General features: G+C 36.9%; 1 protein-coding gene across 3 annotated transcripts in view; it reads left to right on the top strand.

Moving 5' to 3' along the window:
* The window catches only part of CYTIP (cytohesin 1 interacting protein), an 84,369-nt gene extending 65,406 nt beyond the window's left edge, over positions 1-18,963 (top strand). For all 3 annotated transcript variants that reach the window (XM_010840025.1, XM_010840024.1, XM_010840023.1), the window contains 5 exons: positions 37-139; positions 354-447; positions 3,240-3,309; positions 11,970-12,036; positions 14,691-18,963. In XM_010840025.1, the coding sequence (XP_010838327.1) occupies positions 37-139; positions 354-447; positions 3,240-3,309; positions 11,970-12,036; positions 14,691-15,151 (795 nt within the window). In that variant the 3' untranslated portion in view covers positions 15,152-18,963. The remainder of the gene's footprint in view (positions 1-36; positions 140-353; positions 448-3,239; positions 3,310-11,969; positions 12,037-14,690) is intronic.
* The last annotated feature ends 290 nt before the right edge of the window (positions 18,964-19,253 follow it).

The raw sequence follows: 19,253 nt of genomic DNA, 5'->3' as shown, positions 1-19,253 counted from the left end.
TTTTAATAGTAATTATGTATCTTTCTCATTTTACAGACTTACAGGCTCCCAAATCAAAACACCTGCTCCGCAGATATGTGCACCCTGATCTGCAAAATCCAGGAGGACAGCCCAGCACACTGTGCTGGTCTGCAAGCTGGTAAGTCAGAACTATGCTTATGTTTGGAATTATTTAAATAGCAAGAAAAAAAATTTTTTTTGATGGTGAAGGTCAGGATGTGATTGTTGCTTTGAATTTCCTCAGCTCCTTTATGTTGCCAAGGTTTGGGGCTTGTGTGTTTTGTTTAATATGTGGGTCAGGAAAGATTATTTAACCAACCATTTTAACACTCGTTTTTCTTGGCATCTCCCAGGTGATGTCCTTGCAAAAATCAATGGTGTGAGCACAGAAGGCTTTACCCACAAACAAGTTGTTGACCTGATCAGATCGTCAGGAAACCTGTTAACGTAACTATCTGGTTGCTTCCCATGGGGCTTAAAAAATTGTTACGGTCTCTCATAATGCCTGTTGAGTGAATGAATAGGTTTTTTGTTCGGGATCACAAGGGAGGCAGCGCACCATAGCTTGGGGATATTGGGTACAGACGTTTCTATCAGTTCCTTTTGTTTCTCAAGGTTTCCTCAAACTTGAACGTGTTGTCAACATCTGAAGTCAGAGGGCATCAGTAGCCCTATGTCTGAGTGGGACATTTTAAAAATTTTATTTTTGATTCACATTCAATTAAACTGGCCCACATTCTCTCTAGACAGAGAGGAATGAATCCAGTTTCCGTGGCTGACATAATCCTGTGGTTAGAGCAAACGAAAGTTCAGAAGGGCTGAGCTTTTTCTTCTTAGACCACCAGCCAGTTGTTTTTCCCTCCTAGTGTTCTGTCTGAAAGAGCAGTCTGCTCAGCCCTCCTGCCCTGCAACATGCACACTGACACCTGCTGCTATTCCCAGTTTACTAATGGGAGGCTTGCTTCCCCAGTAGAGATTCAACTGACGTTTTCACCCTTAGAACCTAATAAGACAAAGATGTAATTCAGCCATTCATTAAAATAACATTTATTGAGCAAATACTATATTTCCAGCTCTGTGATAGGCTCAGGGAGACAAAGACACTTCTATTACTTTATTAATTATGGAAAGAGATAGGTAAGAAAAGCCCGCAAAAATAAGATATTTTGATATTTAAATTATGATAACTATTATGGAGAAAATAGAAAAAGGGATGGGATAAAACACTGAGCGAGAGGGCTGCATTTTTAGCTTAAGTGTTAAAAGTGGTCCTTTCTGAGAAGGTGAATTTTGAGCTGAGAGTGAAATGATGAGAAGGGATGGTTCGATGAACTCCTGGTGAGAACATTTCAGGTAAAAGAGAGGTTTGAGTTATCAAAGTAGGCTTGGCATGTTCAAGGGATAGAGAGATAGCCAGAATAATTAATTGGTGGCTGGTGAATTAAGAAGAGTAGAGTAAGAAATGAAGACAGAGCATTCTCCAGTAAGCAGAGCAAGGGTCTCACCAGTTAGGTTTAATAGTTTATAATTTCTTCTGATTATCTCATTTATTCTTTACAGTCATCCTGTGAAGTTGATTTTATTCCTATTTATAAACGAAGTGACTCAGGCTGAAATGAGGTTTAGTTAAAACCAACCACCTAGTAAGTGCCTGAGCTGGGATCTGACCATCTGCTCTGGATGCCAGGATTCTTTCTCCAGCTATCCCACAGCTGTTCCTTGCAAGCTGCCAATAAAAAATTCCCTGGACACTCTTTTGTGGTTCTAGTCTAAAACTTCAAAGGATGTTTTTTTTTGCGGGGTGGGGGAGGTTGTGTGAGAGTAATTTTGAAAGACGACTGGTGGTGGAAGAGACCCGTGTCCAACTCTATGGTTGCTATGAGTTCAGGATAAAGGATGGGGACCACTCTAGCTCCAGAGAAATTTCAGACCAGGAGGTAGGAACATGTTCAAGGGAACATGCTGGTGGTTAGAATCAGAAACCTGTATTCCAAGTGGGTTAAGTGGGCAGACCGCAGGTGTATAATTAGAGTAGTGGGTGGAGACAGGTGGAAATCCAGAGGTCAGGGAAATGAGAGACAGTTTGTACAAATACTGAAGACAGCGGCCAATCTATGCCTACAGTTCTGCCCACAGATATCTGTTGCTTGGGTAGGTCGGATCAACAGGAAGGTACCAAACAGATTCACATGGATCCTCCCTAACATCTAGAGTCAAGAGCCCGTAATGAGAAAGCTGATGTGTTGGCTTGCTATCATCTCATTGTCTTGGGTATAATGCTATTGGAAACAGCATTATACCCAATAGATTGCATTTAATATTATTATTTTACCAGGCCTTGACAAATTTCTTGCATCTTTATAGAGTTACAGCTTATTTATCAGAATGACTTTGAACCAATACTTAAAAAGATGCTTAGTTTTGTAACTCATACGTCATATTTATCTTATTCAGAATGATGGTTTAGTAGTCAAAATAAAGTCTTCTAACTTGAGCCCACAAAACAAGTAAATCACTCAGGATAGAACAAGTCTCTTTATTTTTAGAAAGGCATTTGGTACAGGGAAAAAGAACACCATTAAATTGATAATTCAAGGATTAAAAGTTGTACACTTAAAAGTTTTGAGATGAGTCATTTGAAAGTTAATATCTCAGTAGTGTTGATCCTGTTTGTTCTAGTTCTAAATTTCGGGCAATTTACAAAAGTAAAATTTTCTAGACTCTTAAGGTAGAACAGATTTTCCCATTTCAATACGTAGTTTTTTGATTTCATTGTTTGAAAGGCCCTAGTGCGGGTTTTCAATTGCTGTATTCCTCATGCTTAGCATGATGTCTAGAGTCTGGCTCATAGTAGATGCCCAATGAATACTCACCAAATGAAAGAGGTGGTTCAGCCAGACCACACAATACGTTCTAGTAGAGAACAACCATCATTGCCCTAGAGTGGCTTCTATAAAATGAGCTACAGTTTACAAATAAACCAGGGCCTTTTCTTCTAGTCACCCTCTCAAAAGGTGTGTGTGGGTTTTTTTTTTTTTTTTTTTGCCATTTTCATTCTTTGAATGTTGTCAGAAGGTTTGGCTTACATCCAGATACTTGAAGTGCCATGAGAATGGTAACATTTATGTTGCTTTTTGAGGATAGTCTGTGCTCAGAGTGTAGTACTCCGTAAGGGATGGTGCTTGTTTGAGAATCACTCATGTTATTTCCCACCCCCCTCCTTTTTTTTCTTAAAACAGGATAGAGACTCTTAATGGAACAATGATTCTCAAAAGAACAGAGCTTGAGGCAAAGCTGCAAGTTTTAAAGGTAATTTAATTTAATACAGTGAGACAAATTTTTCATCCTTGAATGTGTGAGTGGAAGAATAAAGATCTATTTGAAGAACTGAGATAGCCCTTGAAGATGAAATGTCGTGATGAGTCTAAACTGCTGAATTATCAAGAGCCGTACAATTACCTTTGCAGGAATATTAAATTTACAAACCAGGGCAAATCACTTCCTTCCTTCCTCCTTCTGTGTGTCTATGCGGCTCAGAAAGGCAACAGGAAAGCACATCTGAAGAAGTTTTCATTAATGCACCTGTGACCTCTTTTGATTTACATTCTGTGTGGGAAAAAGCAAAGATGGAGGAGCTGTCATTTTCCCAAGTGCTGTACATGTGTGGGGAAGGCCTGAGATTTTTGTTTTCTGTTGTTCTCCCATTTCGCCTCCTTCTTACTACAAAGATCAAGTTCCTCTACTCCTGTGGATATCTTTGAATCTACTTTTGCTGGCAAATACACTGTCAACTCTGGAGGAGAAATTGAAGTTTTCAGGAGATACTGCACAATGCAGGATGTTCAGTGAATATTCTCTGGGCTCTTTGAGGGTCTTAAAAATCTGTTTCCTAGAGTGAGGAAGTTCTGGCAGGCCATGAAATCTAGGACCTCACTATGTGCATCTTAATTATTGAGCCCAAGAGGGTAGAGTTACCATATTTCTGTATTATCTTGTATTCCTCCCTTTTCCCACATCTAATTTATCAACAAGCCCTGTTTTCTTCTTTCTCAACATTAGTTTTATATTCTTATCATTTTGCTTATTCCTCTGATCTTTTGAATCAATTTAGAAAATTCTTAAAAAAATATCCTCTGTTAGATGGTGATAAGAATTGAATTGTCTTTATAGAGTAAATGAGATCAATGAACATTTTTATGATTTTTGCTTTCCTTACTTCAAACACAGGGTCTGTGTCTTTCCATTCAAGTTGTTTATGTACTTCAAAAACATTCTGTATTTTCTTCATCCATTTTATATTTACACTGATTATACATTATATATTATATAATGTATATTACATATGCACTGATAGATTTATTCCTATATAATAAATAAATTTAAATTGTATTTTTAATTAATAAATATAATTATTTCTAAATTTTTCTTGCTGTAATTAATGTGGTCTTTTAATTTTTCAATTGCTTATTGCTATTGATATTTATATAAAGTTTTAAATCCAAGAGTCTTGCTGAACTCCCTTTATTCTGGCTATATGTTTGCAGACTCCCTTGGATTTTTTATATAAACATATTATCTGCACATAATAAAAGTTTGCCCCTTTACTCCCAATTATTCAACTAGTTTATTTTTTTCTTCTCTTATAATATTGGTTAGGACTTTCAGGATATTGCAAATAGTGAGTGTTAGTTTTCAAGTTAAAAAAAGTCTCTAACATTTTATCATTGAAGTTTTGTAAGGAGTAAATAGCTCATCATATTATCTTTAGGTTTTTTAAAACTGTCAAAAGCTAATTTGTTTCTGCAGAAGAGAGTCTTAGTGAAAATCTTTTTTGAAAAAGTAAAACTGGCTGTTTCAGCCTTTTGTAAGAAAAAAAGGAAAGAAATGTAGAATATAAGCTAGCAATGTTATTTAAAACATAAGTGAAAAATAGGTTTATGTTTCATGGAATAAAGAACTCTCTTGCACAACACATATTTGCATGTTTATAAGCATTTTCTGTGCTTTGAACATTTTCTCTTAAAGTTTTAATATACATACTTCATTGTTTTTCTAACCTAGAAAATTTTCAACACCTCCATCCTCTCCCAGAATATCACGAATCTTAACATCTTTAAACATCCATTTAAGACTCCATCTTCCTTATTATTGCTTACTTTAGAAAATTCTATCAATTTTCAAAATAAAAAAGACAGGTTTTTATTCCTAACTGCTGGTAATGAGCAAGTATACCAGCCTGTGAAGTGATGGGCTTGCCCAGTTTCTCATATTCTGTTCTTTACTTTTGGGTTCACTTTCCTTCTTGCCATAGTGTTTCTTTCAGTGAGAGTGGGTGGGTCTTTATTGAAAAATATTTATTTCACTGCTGCTATTGAAAGAGTTTTATAAGTAATTGGATTATTCTAAGGTGATGTTTTGTCTCCTTAGCACTTTGATTCTATTGTTCTTTGATATTTTGTTTGTGAGGGATCTCCTAACTGTTTATCTTTTGTAGGTAATTTGCATTTTCTATATTTTCTTATAAAAGTTTAAAGTGTTATTTTTTAATATTGAAGTCTTTAATTCACTTAGAATTAATTTTTTATGTAGTATAAGTTAGGATTCCAATTTTATTTTATTTTTTCTCTTTGGAAACTCAGTTCTCCCAGTACCATTTATTTTATACAGTCTTTCTTTTTCCCCAGTGGATCTGAAATGAAACTTCTGTTTTTACACTAGTTCCATATATGAATGGGTCTTACAGGCTTCTAATTCTGATTCATTGATTAACTTGTTTCCCTTAGATTCAGCTATTCTACCTTTGTAATAAATATTGATGTCTGATTGGGCAAGATTTTTAGGTTATTCTTGGCTCTTTAATTGTCTGTGCACATTTTAGAATCAGATTGTCAAATTCTATAACTAATTTTGGAGTTTTGATAGGTAGCATCCTTTTATATAGATCAATTTGAGGAAAGCTGATATCTGTATGCTATTGAGCTTTCTTACTGACAGACTATCTCACTAGATAATTTTAAATTATTTTTTGTATTTCAATAAGGTCCTATATTTTATGTAGATAGATCTTATGAATCTTTTATTAGATTTATTCCTTTGTAAAATGATTTTTATTGTTATATAGCTACTTTATTAAAAATATTGTTTTGAGGTTTATGCATAGCTGTGTGAAATAAATTTTTCTATGCTGTTATTATACTCAAACACTTTGCCAGACTATATAATTTCTAATTATCTATAGATTATTTTGAGTTTCTCATGAAGATAGTAACTATCTATTAGGAATGATATTCAGCCCTTATTTTGCTATATTGGGTAAGGTCTATAATACAATGATGAATAGAAACTAAACTAGTAGGCATCCTTGCTTTGCTCTTGATCATAAAGGGAGTTCTTTTGACTCTTTCTTATCTCTAGGGATATATTTTTCATGTTAAGAAGGCTCCCTTCTATACCAAGTTTGCTGGTTTTTTTTACTTGTGTAAAAAAGTGCTTGCATATTATCTTGTATCAGATACATTTTTTTTCTGTAAGTGTTGAGATGGTCTTATTTATTTTTAAAAATCTGTCAGTGTGATGAATAACATTTAAAGATTTTTTAATGTAAAAACACCCTTGCATTTCTATAATAAATCCATAATTTACATAAGTATAATAAGTATAACATAATTATGTAAATTATGGTCATAATTTATATTTTTTATATACTTGTAGATTTGGCCTGCTGACATTTTCTTTAGAATTGTTGAGGGTAACTTCATTTTACAGGTAGAATGGCCTGTAATTTTCTTCTCTCAGACTATCTTTTTTTTAATCTTCTTTTTTAGTTTTGGTATCGAATTTACTAGGCTCTTAGCATGAGCTAAGGAATCTCTTCCCCTTTTTGTCCTCTGGTAGAATTCTTGTAACACTATCTGAATCACCTGGCCTTGGGGTTCTTTTTGATATGAATACTTCTAAACTTGGTTTTGGTTTCTTTATAAGACTGCTCGAGGTTTCTGCTTTTGTTTGTTTGCTTGCTTGAGCCAGCTTTATTGAATGATGTTTTTGCTAGTAAAGTTTTGAAATTTTCAAATTTATTGCACAAAGTTGATAATAAACATTCTATTTTCATCTTTTTCTTTTCTAACAAGCTGTGCTTATGTCCCCATTTTCATTTGTACTACTTTTTATGTCTTTTTTTTTTTTCCCCCCTTGGTAATTCTCTCTAGAGGATTTCCCATTTGGGGATCTTTTCAAAACCCAGTATTTCAATTTTGGTCAATTATCCATCTTTTTCCTGATTGCTTTTAAGGAGTTTTTTGTCTTTCCTGATCTACAGCTTCACCACAGTCTCATTAGGCTTGGATTCATTTCTAAATTTATCCTGCTGGGAACTTGCAGTGTTCTCAGTTTTTGTGACTTTCTTCCGTTTGGGGTAATTATCAGCTTGACCTCTGTGAATATACCTTCCTCATCATTCCCTGGATAATCTTCTGAAACTCCTGCTAGGCGCATTTCAGAATCTTTTGATTTACCTTCCATGCTTCTTAACCACCCTTTCAGATTTTGTATCACATTATGTTTTTGTTTAATTTTTTAACTGAAGTATAATTGATTTGCAATCAATTTTGTTAGTTTCAGGTGTATAGCAAAGTGATTCACTTATACATATATATGTGTATGTATCTACTATATCTGCATTCTTTTTTCAATTCTTTTCATTGTTATGTTATTTTTTAATTCCTTTGTAATATCTTCAGTAATGTTTCTGTGTTCTGTATAGAATGTGTTCTTTCTATTGAGTTTTAAATATTAATTTTTTATTTTCAAATAATTCTTTTTCATGCCTATCTTTTCTTTTCTTCCTTTGTTTAAAATTTCTTGTTCTTAGGAACATCACATTTCTCTTGCAAATACTCTTTATTTTAAAGTCTTTGAACACTTTTATGTTTTTTGTTTGGAGAGAATTTATGTACTGATTATCAGTTTTGTTGTCTTTCTTATCATTAAACTTCTGTGGAGTTCTGGAGAGTGTGGATTGCCTGCTTCCCTTGGCCTCTCTGTGCCACTCAGTGTGAGTTGGGCAGTGGCTTCTGCTCTGCAACTCAAGACTTCCAGTACAGAGCCAGGTCTGGCAGCTTGGATGCCTTCCCTGGGGGCCAGCATGCAGCTTGGGTCGTGAGGCTGCGTTCATGCGCTCCTGGCCCTGTGGGTACATGCTTTCCATGAGCTATAGTCACCCTTAGCAGCTTTGTTCAGCCTCTTTTTCATGGTGGTAGAGCTTAACCAAGGTTCTTCTCTCAAGCGGGAAACCTGTCTTTGTCTCTGCCTCACATAGGGTCTAATTTTCTCCTGACTTCTTTCTTTTTCTCCAGGTCTAGTAGAACTTTGGGTTCATTCCTGTTCATCATCTTTCATTTCTGTTGCCTTTCTAATCTTGTAATTGTGAGGTTTCCAGCTCATCACTTGGGCTAGAAATGTCTGGATCTGACCTATTAACCAGAGTCAGGTTGGCTTCCCCTTCACGCAGTGACATTTAGTTTGTGCATCCTGCTGCGTCAGTGGCATCGTGTCTCACAAAGGTTCCTTGTGTGGCCACGACCTCTTCTTCAGAAACGATGGTCCCTTTTGAGCTAAATTTTCAGGGATTCCCTTTCTTGTGACCTATGATTCAAATGTTTGACATGAAAACAGCACATCTAGTGGGCTAACTGAGGGAGCTATTATCTGATATTTACTGAGTTTGTAGCCCTTGGGAACCATTTTGCTACACTGAACCTTTATTTTTTAATCTGGAACTTTTAGGACCATTATTTATGAAAACATGATAAAAGTAGTAAGTGTTAGTTGCTCAGTCATGTCTTACCCTTTGTGACCCCACAGACCATAGCCCATCAGGCTCCTCTGGCCATGGAATTCTCCAGGCAAAAATACTGGAGTGGGTAGCCATTCCATTCTCCAGGGGATCTTCCTGACCCAGGGTTCAAACCCAGGGTCTCCTGCATTGCATTGCAGGCAGACTGTTTTCTGTCTGAGCCACCAGGTAAGCCCAGGTGGCATATAAGTAGTAAAGTGCCATGGAAATGTTTATCTAAAGTCTCATGGAAAATGAAAACATTGGAGACATATTCAACCAAATATCCAGTCTGTGACAGCTGAGTGTTGCTTCAGGAAGACACCCTTTCATTTATTCAACATTTAAGGAGCAGCTTCAGTATGATAGGCACTGACCTAGGCACAGTGAGCTGAGCTGATGTGGCCAAGTAGGGTTAGATCTCACCTATGCTTCAATTTTCTTCTAATAATGAGAGGTTGCTGCTGCTGCTGCTAAGTCGCTTCAGTCGTGTCTGACTCTGTGCGACCCCATAGATGGCAGCCCACCAGGCACCCCTGTCCCTGGGATTCTCCAGGCAAGAACACAGGAGTGGCTTGCCATTTCCTTCTCCAATGCATGAAAGTGAAAAGTGAAGGTGAAGTCGCGCAGTCGTGTCCGACTCTTCACGACCCCATGGATGGCAGCCTACCAGGCTCCTCCATCCATGGGATTTTCCAGGCAAGAGTACTGGAGTGGGGTGCCATTGCCGTCTCTGAATGAGAGGTTAGATTTGTCCAAATACACCACTGTGATGTTAATAATAGACCGAAACAGACTTTGAGCAAAATAAGGAAGCTTCAGTACAGACTAAAAGCTCTTAGTCACTTTGACACAGCTGCTCTTTACACTGGTATTTTCTTGGTTTAAGTGACGACATACTGAGATGACTGGGACAAATCAACAGATTTGATACTTAAAAACCTTTATTTTCACAGAAACTATTTGGCAAGTCCTGACTTTGTATTTATAGGTAGTAAGTACAGAAATACAACTTCCTCTTCTGCCTATAATTAGTTTTGAGTATTGGTCTATCCTTATGCTCCCCAATTGGACTCTATTCTCTTGTAAGAGATAAACCTCTTTAAGAAAGAAAAAAGGGCTTATATGCCAGATCCCTGCTGGTTCTGTACTTCCTGGTTTCCTGACTCTGACCTTCACATGACCTCAGGTTTATAAGAGCTATAAATTCAGGTAGCCCAGCAGTCTTAGAGCCAGGTAGACTATGTTATAGTATAGAAAGGACAAGGAATTAACTGAGCGAGGTATTTTATGTCTTTGATTTATTGATTACATATTATACTGACAGGCATAAGGAATGCTGCTATATGTTACTGTTATCAAGGCTGAGAAAGTCCTGCCCAGTGATTGTTCATTCCCTGAACAGCCAGAGTCCCCCTTAAACATTTAATGGCATTCTTGTAATATTTTCTTTTCCTTTAGTCTTCCTCTTCCAAATGTGCTTTTACCCCACTCTCCCATTTTAGCCTTCGTCTACCCCTTCCAGACTGATCTGTACAAAGGACCATTTGTTTCTTCTCAGGCTGCCTTTCCTTCCTGATAAATGTCCACAGGCGAATCTGAGTGGTGGGGTACCTAAATCTGGGGGCTTTCTGTGGACCTGAAGTGGCAAAGAAGGGGTGGAGTGAAAAGCAGAGAGAAGGGAAAAGGAGCCTTTTGCCTCGTCAGGTGCCTTCTCCTTTGTTGACGTTCGACTCCCATCCGCATCCTGGCTGTGGGCTAGGCCAGGCCTCATGTGCAGTCGTGACCATTACAGCAGCCCCTTCATCCCTCCCTGGGCCACTGTTCTCATGCATGGAGCAGCCAAGGAAGGAAGCAGTTAAGAAGTCAAGAACTGTTAAGAAATGTTCTAAGTTTAGCCCTCCAAGGATATCTTTTAGAGCTGGTCAGCTTCCCTTGGCGAGGGAGGGAGGAGAGAGGAGGGTTCAGGATGGGGAACACATGTATACCTGTGGCGGATTCATTTTGATGTATGGCAAAACCAATACAATATTGTAAAGTTAAAAAATAAAATAAAATTAAATTAAATTAAAAAAAAAAAAGAAAAATAGATATCCAGCAGAAAAAATAGTGTTAGTGACCCAGGCTTATAGAATGATGGTGGTATTTTTTTTTAATCGAAATACAGTTGATTTACAATATTGTGTTAGTTTTGGATGTACAGCAAAGTGATCCAGTTATACATATATATTTTTTTCAGAGTTCTTTCTATTACATGTTACTATAAGCTACTGAATGTAGTTCTCTGTGGTGTACGATAAATTCTTGTTGTTCATCTATTTTATGTATAATAGTGTGTATGTCTTAATCCTATACTCCTAATTTATCCCTCTCCTGCCCCATTTCCCCTTTGATAAGCATGTTTGTTTTCTGTCTGTGAATCTGTTTCTGTTTTATAAATAAGCTTATTGGTATCATTTTTTTTAGGTTCCACATATAAGTGATATCATATAGTATTTGTCTTTCTCTTTCTGACTTGCTTTTTGCTTAGTGTGAAAATCTCTAGGCCCATCCATGTTGCTGCAAATGCCATTATTTCATTCTTTTTCATAGCTGAGTAATATTTCATTGTATATATGTACCACATCTTCTGTGTCCATTCAAAATGATCATGGCATTTTTGAACATTTACTAAGCTGTATCCACCATTCCACCCATTTTCATCTACTAATGCTTATAATCCTCATGAAAATCCAAGGGTTTAGGTTCTGTTGTCCTCATGTTATAAATGAGAGAAGCCTAGAGTTTAAAGTCTTGCTGAATCAGCTAGTAAATGGACACAAACCCAAGCAATCTGCTTTTCCAATAATTTAAAATAAAAAAACGTAAATGTCATTGTTTCTATTTTCTGTCATCTCTATTGAAACAATGTTATTGTTTCAATTCATTGGTGCTACTAGACTATTTCTTGAGAAATTGGTGTTCCCTATATTCCCCTACTATACATAAAAAAAAAAATCTTTCAAATGAATGAGAGGGATTGTTGGTGCTAGAAAGAAATGAAAAAAAATGAATTGACAAATCTGAACCCCTGAAAGTACATTGCTGTCTCCTCTGGGGTTTCCTAATAATTAGCACTTTTTTTCTTCTTTCTCAGCAAACCTTAAAGAAGAAATGGGTGGAGTTCAGATCTCTGCAGTTACAGGAACAGCGCCTGCTTCATGGTAAATGTGATTTCCGGTTCAGAAACCACACTTACATTTCATTCTTTCAGTACTTCTGTGTCTAAATTGTTTTAAGATTGTCATCATTACAAGGAAAAAATTGTCTAGCATGGGTCAAAAATAGTTTGTATTCCTTTGGCTTGGCTTTTGGAGTGACCAGTGTATTTGGAGGAGGGGTAAGTCAGATGACGCCCCCTCTTCCACACACATAACACATGCACACGAAAACATGGACACACATGCACGCACACACTCGCAAGAAGCACCTGGGGTTTTTAGAAGAGCAATATGAATGGTGGCCTCATTTTCTTATTACTTTGGCAGATGAATTAAATTCCTGAGAATACCTTTGGCTCAAGGGCTGCATAGTTCTGAGAAACTCTTGAAACTGGAAAGGTAGCATGCTTCTTGGGTGGAGCTTGTATTATTTGCTCAAATTGTGTAAGTTAGAATAATGCAGAGGTATTCTCCTTCATGGCCCTCAAACCCAGGAAATGTGAAGGATCTTTAAAACAGTAAATGCATGCTTCTTGCCATTGTATGCATTCTGAGAAGAAGGGTTGAGTTTAAAATTCATTGACTTGGCACTTGCTGTGTGACTGGTATAACCTGAGGAATGAACTTACGTGTGCAAATAATGCACTGAAACTACTAGCTATGTGGGTGTGAAATACAGCTTATATCTTTGTTAGATAAGTCTGACCTAAAGTCTCTATTTATAACCTTACACTATCTGTTTGTTTTAGTGATCATCTGTTTATAGAAAAAAGATATATTTAATTCTTAATTCGGCACTAATTTATGACAGAAGTTGGTGTTCAAGTTCTTTCTTTTCAGAAAATGAAACATATATGAGTTACTTCTCTATTTGTGTTTACAAAGTAATATTCTTAAAAATGTATAACAGGGTTTTTTTGAGGGCTCTAAAATTTGCTAACAAGTCAGAGGCACAAATATATGGCTACTTCCTGGATTTCTGTAGACTTCACGGCGTTTGGCATATCTTTGCCTCTACTTGCAGAGGAGCATCCTAAAGGGGAGATGGGGTTTGATCTGATAAGTGTAGGCAGTTTTGTGGTTCTGTGGGCATGGCCTTGTATAGACAAGGTCCTTTGTTCAGGATCAAGGAGATTGGCTCCTCATAAGGCCATTGTCTATATTTTTTGAGAGATTAAAAGAGTTCTTTAGTTTACTTTTTATAGACCTAGAATAAATATCCAGGGCATGAGATTCTACATGCCAAATGCTCTCCAATCAAAAGACATTCATCAACTTGTTGTCCAAATGAAATAAAGTAGGTTTTGTTAACAAAAAAGAACGCATTATAACTGGTCACCATAGGGCTGACCCTACTCAACCTTGCAGATCAAATGGAAAAATAAACAAACAGTCTCTTTTAATATTGTCAACCAAGGGCAAAGGGCAAAGGAGAGCAGCAGTAGAGACAATCAGCATGAGGTTAAAAAAACACATTTCTGAGTGTGTAATGTCCTATTACTTTTCCTGAAGCAAAGTCACCTTCAAATGATTTTTTTTTCTGGGTAGCATTACAAATAATCTCCTTTCTTTTAGCAGCATACCAAACAACTCAGATAGTACAGAAGCAAGTGGGATATGAACAGGCTGTTGTTGTGAGATTAAAATTTGAGTTTGGAGAGCCCAGATGTAGGTTATAAAAGGTTGATGAAGAAATTCAGCTAAGCAGATAACATTCAATTTTTTCAAATGATTATTTATTTTAGGACAGGGATGTTTTCTGGTACACTACCATTTCAAAGAATATAAGTATTAAAGTATTCTAAGAATAAACTGGGAATATCGAGGCGCTAAGATATCCTTTCTGTTCTAAGCATCTTTGAATTCTCTAATAATCAGTCCGTAAGGTGCAGGTTTTATAACTGTGATTTCCATACACTTCAAGTGATGTTATAATAATTTTACAATTATTAAAAAATGCAGTAACTAAAAACTGGAGGAACTAAAATAGAGAAAATCCATAAGAGGGCATTTCTCCAAGTATATTCTTTGGAACCCATTTCTATGATGATTTTAATAAAAAGTGGCGGGGCCACTTTAATGTGAGAAATGATTCTTTTGGAAATTCAAAAGTTGCACTGGAATACTGTTAGATGAGTTGAACTATTCTAATGTGAAGATTTTGTTTCAATTTATTTAATCTAGACCATTTTTTGTGACCATGGAATCCTTTACATGAAACTAATCCATAAACAAGGTTTTCCCAGGTGGCAGAGTGCTAAAGAATCTGCTCACCAGTGCAGGAGATGCAAGAGATGGAGGTTTGGTCCCTGGGTCAGGAAGATTCCTGGAGTAGAAATGGCAACCCAGTCTAGTATTCTTGTCTGGAAAACTCCATAGACAGAAGAGCCTGGCAGCCTAGAGTCACAGGGTCACAAAGAGTCAAACACAACCAAGTAACTGAGCACCCACAGTCTATGGACAAATAGCTTGAAAAATCATACTCTTAAGCTTATCAAATGATCTCATAGACAGTCACTTATTTGTGCAAGCTTGGTGAAAAGAACTATTTACCCTTACTCTTTCTTGTGCCTTTCAAAGAGAAATTTTGATGTATTTACTTGTAAGGAGTGATGCTTAGATCTATTTCACAGGAGGCTTTCTTTTCTGCACTGTAGGTGATGCGACTAACTGCCCAAGCTTGGAAAATATGGACATAGATGAATTCACACTGCTTGGACCCCTGCCTGGCGCGGCCCTCCGGGACCGGAATCGATTATCCAGTGCCAGCAGCTGTAAGAGCTGGCTGAGCTCCATGACGATAGACAGTGAGGATGGGTACCAGACCGGTGTGTCTGAAGACTCCAGTCGGGACGCCTTCAGCCGCCAGACAAGCACAGATGACGAGTGCTTTGTCCTGAAGGAAGGAGACGATTTTCTGAAGAGGTCTTCTTCGAGGAGGAATCGGAGCATTAGTTCTGCCAGCAGTGGGTCCATGTCTCCCTTGTGTGAGGGTAACTTCTCAGGCATGTATGGGACCCTGCCCAGGAAAAGCAGAAGGGGAAGTGTCCGGAAACAGCTCTTGAAATTCATCCCAGGCCTTCACCACGCTGTGGAAGAGGAAGAGAGTCGCTTTTAATGGGTTGCCCTGCCCTTTCCTATTAGCTTATTTTGTAAATATCTTCAGATTCCTTTAGATCAGCTCCACCCAGTTTAGTGAGAAAGTGCAGATGGATTGCAAAACTGACATCTCATTTCATGGCTGTAGTGAACTTTATTTAAACTTTTGTACTACTATGTATCTTTTGCAATCTTTTTTTAACCAGAACGGTTCAAGTTCTAAGCAGGCAGTAGGAAAATTAAATAATAGTAAATTACAAAATATAACAAATTAACTCAAGTGCCTGCTCATTTTAATGCTGCCTGTGAAAGCAAGGGTAATATTTATTTTCTAGATTAGTCATGTGAAAAGTTGAGAACTTTTTAGAATCAAGTATAAATAAGAATGTGACAGAATGTAATTATTTGGAATACCTTCTGTAGATTAACTGGTGGGTTACAAAACTTATATTTGCTTGAGCTCAGTAGACTATGGGGAGGCTTATTAATAGGCGTTTTGAATGTTTCTGTTCAAATTTATGAAAGATTAGAAGCGAAGATGATCATCAGCCCTTTTTTTAATATCCACAGTGATAATAAAGCAGGAAGTAGATTTAATAAGAGGATTTAAGCTTTATAAAATCCATTGAAAGATGTTTTCTAAGATGGGTACTAAAGACTATAATAAGGTCTTTTTTACTGGTGGCCTAAACAAAATGGATGAGGATGTCTTTCTTACCTGATTCAACTTTTGCTCTTCCTAAACATTGATGACAAGTCTGTAACTCTCAAGATCCTACAGCCTTGTGATGTTTTTTGAACAAATATCTAAAGTTTGAAAAATTAGAGTTAGGAAAAAGATTTTCCTCCTGTGGAATTTTTTCACATTACTCCTCACTTTATATTATATATTCTTAGTAGTTATTGCTGCAGCACTCTCTTGTCTATTAGTTATGTTGATATCACTTTTACTCCTCATCTTTCAATCACATTTTTATTCAATGCCAATTAAAGTTCATGATTTCTCTGTTCTGGCGATACAGCTGCTCATTACCTGTATTCTAGGGTAGATAATCTGGACAATGTAATATACAGTCCCTACTGATTGTGAACGCTGTATGTGCATGTGTGTGTGTGTATGTATGAGAGATAGATGACTTTGAGTGTAACTGATACACTTAAATAAACTGAATAAAGAGTGACTCATTTTGAGGAAAAAAGAGATGAGGGCAAGGAAGCTTGTAGGGTAAGAAATAAGTGATAAAATAAAATAGGAAAATATTTCTAATGGGACATACTTTCTATTAATTCTTTGAATTCAGGAGTATCCAGTGGGCTATGCATAAGAATCATTCATGTGAAGAGTAGAGCTTTCACAGGAACAACGGCAATCTTGTCTGTCATTTACTGAATGCATAATAGGTGAAAGATGTTGTCCATGTGATCCCAGAAATAAACCTGTAGAGAGACATTAGGCATATAGATAAGGAAGCAGGTATTCAGAGAAGCCCCCATGGTCACTGGGAGGGCTAATATTGGAAGCCAGTTTTTCCCAGCTCTAGCTTACCTGCTTAGTCTCTCCGGATGTTGTTCACCTCTTTGCTGGTTCTGTGTGGTTACCACCACAGGACTACCATTTGCCCCAACCCCAATATTTAAAATGTACAATTGTAGATATTGCATGAATAAGGATATTGTAAATAGGAGAAAAGACCCTATTTGGTAAATAGAAAGGCAAACATATAAGGTGACTCTTCTCAGGTCTACAAGCAAGTTTTCAGATATAAGCACATACCTTATAATAACTACATGGTTAGCAATACATTTATTTCCAACAGGGGCTTGCAAATCAATTGTGATTTGACAGATATTGCTTATTTCTCACCACAGACTAGAATTGTCATGTTAAAGATCTGCTTACATGTGTGTAGCATTATCTGTTTGTCCTCTTTCACCAAGTCCAGGGGCAAAAATACTATATTTATTTTAGGAAAGATGATTTTAAAGTATTCTATGTGAACAATGTTTTAAGAGCTACCGCAGTTCATCTGGAAAAGCAGACAACATGTCATTTGCCTTTCTGTGGTTTTAAGTGTTAAATATAGTATGATACCATCTTACAGTAAACATCAAACCCAAAATGGTAGAGGGAAGAAGCACAGCATGCTGCACTGTCGCCTGCGATAAGAAGCATGAGAGCCGAGTTAGACATGTTCTGGAAAAAAAGTTAAGCATTTTTTAACCAAAGTACAGGAAGGAAGGGTATCGCATGTTTTGTGTGTTCACAAGTTGTAAGAAACCTGTTGTTGAGTGGAAATGTGGGTAAATTTCTCATAGCATAGTTTTTCAACCTGAATCTGACCTCAATGAGGCTTTAGAAGATGTCATTTCTCTAATTTTCTGGTGTGCAATGACCACAGTGACTTACTTTGATATAATTTACTGGGAAAAGAAAAGTGAAGAGTTTTTTTTTAACCCCAAAGTTGTCAAATATGTAATATTGGTGAATTTACTAATTGAAAATTTGTTATGAAAATGGATTTTTCTAATATGGCTTTGATTGATAAATCAAATTTGAATCAAACCTATTAGGAGTCACTCTTGTCATGTGACTATAGGAACACCACCATGTCAAACAGGTTGGAACTATATTTTTTGAAATGACTTTTATTTATCATTTCTACTTTTTAATGCTTTTCCATCTTAGTGCATGATACAAACAATACTAAAAATCCTAGTCTGAAGTGAAGATCAAACTTGGAAACAGCTTGTGTATACTAATCATAAAGTATAAGTATTGGTGGATGTATACAGTCTAAGCATAGTATATAACACATAACAACTATACTATACTTTGGATCACAAAATTATTGGTGCTTTATATCCAATTCCTTACACAACTATGGGCAATAAAATAAAATTTTGACACCTTTCTGAAATAAAGAATGCTACTCTTCAATGACAGAACTTTCTGCTATCTCTCTCTGTCTTTACTTACTTTAAATGAAATGGAATTTAAAAAATCTAGAGTGACCTATTAACACCTATCTCTTTGAGGTTCTTAAAATATATTACCTATTTAATTGAGGCTTTGCACTTGTATTAGCTTTCTGTTGTTGTTTGACAAACTGCTGCAAACATAGAGGTTTCAAACATAATATCTCAAAAGTTTGTGCGTCAGGAGTACGGGCACAGTATGTTTAGCTGGGTCTCCTTGAAACGAAGCAGGACCCTGTGGTCCTTGACCCCAAACCCTGCAACATCCTCTGCCTGCTTTTGTCTGTGGAAAACTTCAGTCAAAGAATAAGTTTAATCAGAGAAATGAAAATGTAGAAACAAAGGAAAACAGTCAAAGAAGATCAAATAATAATAACGTAGTCATTAAACAGAGTTAAGGACCTTTGTTTCCTTCTCAAGGACTACAGATAATATTCTGAACCATATCCCAGGTGCTGTCTTATAAAAAAATAAACTACATGATGACCAGGCTATACCCATGACATAAGCTGCCGCAATTATAAGAATTGGCCTCAAAAAATGGGAGGAAACAGACCCTGGAACTGAAAATTAACTGTACCTACAACAACCAACTGTACCTAAAACAATCAATGTCAACAACCAAGTTGACATTGATTAGACCACTGATGACCAATTTGAAGATGACTGTCAAAGATGACTGTGCTGTTTCTGTATATAACCTCATTTCTGTCTCTAAAAGCTCTTGCCCCTCTGGCTGTGTGTGTGGGGGGGCATCTGCCAGTTGTCGGGGGGTACAGCCTTTGGACAGATGTCTGCCCACCACCCCCCTAGTTGCTGAAATCTGAAATAAAGCAAGCTTTCCTTTCTACCAAACTGGCCTGTTATTGGCTTTTGAACTGTGGGCAGCCAGACCCCACAATCTTTTAATATCCTCAGAGTTTCACAGAGCAGCAATCATGATGTCACCCAGGACTGAGTTCTTATCTACAGGCTTGACTGGGGAAGGATTTCCTATCACAATTCCTCAGGGTTGTTGTCAGAAGCATTCCTTATAGCCATAGGTTTCATGGCAACTTGCTTATCAAAACCCAACAATAGAGAGAAAGAGATACTATAACCATTAGTTGCTCAATCATGTCCAACTCTTTGTGACCCCGTGGACT

Source organism: Bison bison, unplaced genomic scaffold (assembly GCF_000754665.1).
Source record: "Bison bison bison isolate TAMUID 2011002044 unplaced genomic scaffold, Bison_UMD1.0 scf7180017864139, whole genome shotgun sequence".
In the NCBI taxonomy this organism is placed as follows: Eukaryota; Metazoa; Chordata; class Mammalia; order Artiodactyla; family Bovidae; genus Bison; species Bison bison.
The sequence above is the reverse complement of the archived record's forward strand: the minus strand, read 5'-3'. Positions and strand labels throughout refer to the sequence as shown.